The sequence below is a fragment of the Chrysoperla carnea genome, chromosome 4, assembly GCF_905475395.1.
Source record: "Chrysoperla carnea chromosome 4, inChrCarn1.1, whole genome shotgun sequence".
Taxonomy (NCBI): domain Eukaryota; kingdom Metazoa; phylum Arthropoda; class Insecta; order Neuroptera; family Chrysopidae; genus Chrysoperla; species Chrysoperla carnea.
Window position 1 is genome coordinate 19,522,301 of NC_058340.1, and position 4,273 is coordinate 19,526,573.

Consider the following 4,273-nt stretch of genomic DNA (forward strand, 5'->3'; position numbering starts at 1 on the left):
GGAATGAATCGAAACTTTTTTTGTAATTGAATCCTATTCATTCCGATTGGTTGAATTGGAAATTTCCGATTCATGAATCGGATTTTTTAGCAGGAAATTCATCCGCAAGATTCTAATCACAGTTAAAAGTGTGTAATAACTATTTTTAGTCTAAAACAGTGGGCCCTTGTTTCAAAAGTGAATACTTACAGGTTGAAACTTTGTATGTGACTTTATGCCGACCCTCAACCTTTTGATATTTCGTAAAATTCTGGAAAATGAATCATCTTAAAGTGGTCGGACAGTTTATAAAAGAAACTATTCGTTATATGACATCCGACATATGTAAAATATCAAGCCACTTCACTTTTCGGTTTATTTTTTAATTATCTTCTTATTTGAGCAATTTAAGAAGACCTTGTCTCAACTCATTCATTTTGAAAATTTTCCAAACAAAAGAAAATATATTTGGTTCGCTATAACGTAGCCATACATAGTCTAAGGATGTTAGTCCATCAATGAAAAACGGCGTTGTACTGTTAATTTCCGTTTTTGACTATAAAACTAATTATACATAGAAGTTGTCTGTCGTTTTTTGAAAGCATACAGCCGACAACACAGTATACGACTTTAATAATAAATAATTGGCTTAAGCCGTTACAGCGAAGTCCGATAAAGGTGATAAATTTTTGTACGGAATCCTATAAAATACTTTTTTTTTCGAATATAAGTTAGTTATTCTTGAACTATAAACTTTGCAATAGGTACTAAAATAAATTTTCTTACGTCGTTATTTGAATTTCGAAAAACATCATAAAAATATATGTTTATTTTTAATATATCATAATTTTAAGATTGGCATAAGACTTTCTGTTGTCATGTATATTCGTATATTCCTGGATGAAAATTCAAAAGGGATTTCCTGGAACATTTCAGTAAAATTAGTTTTCTTTTATAAATTTCATTTTTACCATAATTTGAGAGTAAAATTATACCATCACAATTGTTTGAAGTAGTATCTTGCCAGACGAAATAATATCCAAAACTCTTTACCTATTAAAATTTAAGTGGAGGCTTATTTGAAACACTCAAATTATATAATACAAAGACTTTAATGCTGGACCAGACTATGTCCATGACCAGACTACGTGACCAGTAAGTGTGAAAAGTGATATTTAAATGAATTTAATTCACAAGAAAATCCATGAAACGCACCTAACTCTACTCTTTTTCCATCAATTTTAAGAATCAGTTATCTTTTCTGCTTTTGAGTCGGAAAAAAAGGAAATGAAAGAAAAAATCTATTTTATCGGAGATACAATAACTAAAATGAAATCGGTTATATACTACTAACTATCACTTTAGCTCATTGTTAGTGTACAAGTTTTTAAAATTTTTTTCGATTTTCGGTATGATTATTAGCGTTTATTTACAACTTTATAATGAAAAACAAGCATAAAAAAATATATTGTTTATTAAGCGTAATTTTTTTTTTAGTTCCATTAAGTATGAGGTGCAAAATACAATTTAATTTGACTTTAGCCAGGTTAATTTAGACAGGTAACATAAATTAATTTTGGATTCAGTATAATAACGAATCTGTTTTGAACTTTATCAAGATCAAAAATATTCAATAATTCTTTACGGTTGGTTTAGCTTTAGAACATTTACATTTCTTGATGAAATTCTAAAAATAACTACTCCATATAATAAAAATGATGAAAAGTGAAAATTAGTATTTTTGTATATTTCTTTCTAAAAGTTTCATAGTCATATACTTCAATTTATCCTGAAGATTCAGACTGTGTGGTTGAAGTAATCATATCAGTGCTCTCTTCACTGAATGCGTCCTCCAGTTTTTCTTCTTCATTTTGACATTTTACTTCGGCGGTCCTTTTACATGGTTCTTCGGGTATCTTCCGTATTTCTCTGTTACATTCACATATGAGTTCTGGTTGTCCTATTTCGGATGTTTCAGTATTACACGGGTCTTCTTTTGCTTTTTCTCTCCACTTTTTTTCTGGTACATATAACAAATGATAGTTAAGTCTCGTATATGTTTTGCAGAATATCGAGAAAAGATGCACATACAATGGCACCAATTTTCAGAAAATTATTTCAAAATATTTTTGTAATATTGATAAAATTTTGATCTATTTGTAAACCCCTTAATATTTGGTAATAGAATTAGAAAGCCTAAAAATTATCGAGGTTATATTTTTATTGTGGCAGATGAAACTTTTCATAGCTCAAAAATTATTTACAATAATCTTTCTTCGATTTTTTTAGCATGAATAAAATCTGAAGGAATGATTAATTTTACAGTGGTTTGGAATGATATCGAAATGATAATTATTTTTGCCCTTTAAGATTGGAAAATTTTTTAGAAGAGGTACAAACGGACTCCCAGTTCAAACTGCCCTGATATTATCGGATCGAGTTGTAATGATTTCTTATACTTCCCATAAAAACTTTAAAAATTTTGTAGGCGGGGTACATTTCATTTTATTTTAAGACTTTTGACCTAATATTTTGGATGAAATTCAATTTACATTTAATGTGCGTTTTTCATTCACTTCAGTTACCTGCCATTTCCTCAATAGTTAAGTGTTTAACCAAACACGTTCCTTCCGGTTTCTTTGTACATGTGCTCCACTTAAATCCACTTACTATGACTTCTTTGAGTTGAGCACAACACGGTGTTCTTTTTTTACAAGTTTCTCGTGCATGACAAATACACTTCCCGGCAACATACTCATGCTTCCTTTGTCCACCTTTTGGAAAACAATATTGACATAATCGTTTGTTATGCACTAAACACCAATATATTATTACGAATAATAATACAACTTCAACAAAAAAATAACATTAAATTCAAAATATGAGAAAGCGCTTCGAAAAATGGAAGCCGAAGCGAGTAAGCAGATTTTCTTCTCAAACTCTGGGGAGCTCAAACTTACCAAAAAATACTGGTAATGATATGGTTAAAAACTTGCTATTGTTCTGAATTGGCTCAAAGTGTTCAGGTGCGACTGTTGTGGTCAAGGTGGTGATATTTTTATTCACAGATATTATTACAATTTCTTTCTTTGTAGTTGTTTCTATAGCAAACTTACACATCGATTATTATGTATTATAGATAGATACATGCGTAAGAAATGTCAGCTAACTTTTTTTATTTATTTATTCACCGTCAAGTAAACAAATAAAACAAGTGAATTCCAAAATTTGGATATTAATACAGAGTGTGTCAAAACCATTATATCAGAAAATTAGAAAAGATATTGACGATTTAATTCCTATAGAATAAAATTCAACGCAATTATTGGTTCCGATATACCCAGTGAGAGATGATAGCTTTGTCTATTTTTTTTACTTAATATTATTTATTTATATTATAGAAAAATAATTCGAAAAATAATACCGTACTAACTTTACCATATGCATATTATACAGGCAAAGTATAGTAGTCATGCATTATTTTTAATACCCCTTATCTAATTTCTATTTTAGAGATAAAATTTAATTACCTGTTGGAAATATAATTCAGAAAAATTTGACTGAATCCTATATTATTTCCTTTGCATTTAGTATGTTGAAATTTTTTTAATAAACTGAAGTTGAAGATAATTTGCATTATGTGATAAAATAAGTCCAAGCACCTTAGGGTTTCACCTTAGAACTTAACGGAATAAGCTGAATACTTGTGAAAACCTTTATTTTTAAAGTGAAAATGTTGTCTCAAAAACTACAAATGGTCACGTATCAGCCTCTTAGATATATGCTCAAGGTCAAAGGTCGTAAAACTCAGTTTTTTTGAGAATATCTCGTTTTCTTTGCCTCCACTCGTATTTACCTTTATTATAAAGGTTGTAGGGGACAAAATTACCTAAAAATTTTATATGAAATTCTTTTTTATACGTTAAATCGTTTTTTAAATAGAATGCAGGGTAATCGTCTATATAAGTATAAATTTCTTTCATTTCTTGTGTGAAGTTTTGGGCTTGGTGACTCTTTCTTATGGGAGATAATATTAGCTTTAAAAAATTGTTGTAGCAAACTGCAAACGGTGTGGTATTTTGCTTCAGCAGTAATCAAGTCAAGCTCGGATACCCGATCTTTTAAAAGTACTCCCAAAATATATTTTCGTTCTTCTGCTGTATTTCAAAAACGGTTCAATGTATAAAAACTAGTTTCAAGCAAACTTTGTAGATAATTTTATCCTCTACAACTTTGATAATTCATGTAAATTCGATTGAAGGCAAAGAAAATTAGATATTCTTAAAAAAATCAT

The 4,273-nt window shown here is 29.2% G+C and overlaps 1 protein-coding gene across 1 annotated transcript; it reads right to left on the bottom strand.

Annotated features, from left to right (window-relative positions):
• Positions 1 to 1,633: 1,633 nt before the first annotated feature.
• On the bottom strand, positions 1,634 to 3,099 carry LOC123297928. The gene is made up of 3 exons (XM_044879764.1): positions 2,940 to 3,099; positions 2,565 to 2,828; positions 1,634 to 1,999 (listed from the first exon to the last, which is right to left on the bottom strand). Exons 1-3 carry the CDS (start codon positions 3,097 to 3,099, stop codon positions 1,764 to 1,766), a joined length of 660 nt encoding a protein of 219 aa, XP_044735699.1. The 3' UTR covers positions 1,634 to 1,763.
• Positions 3,100 to 4,273: the final 1,174 nt, after the last annotated feature.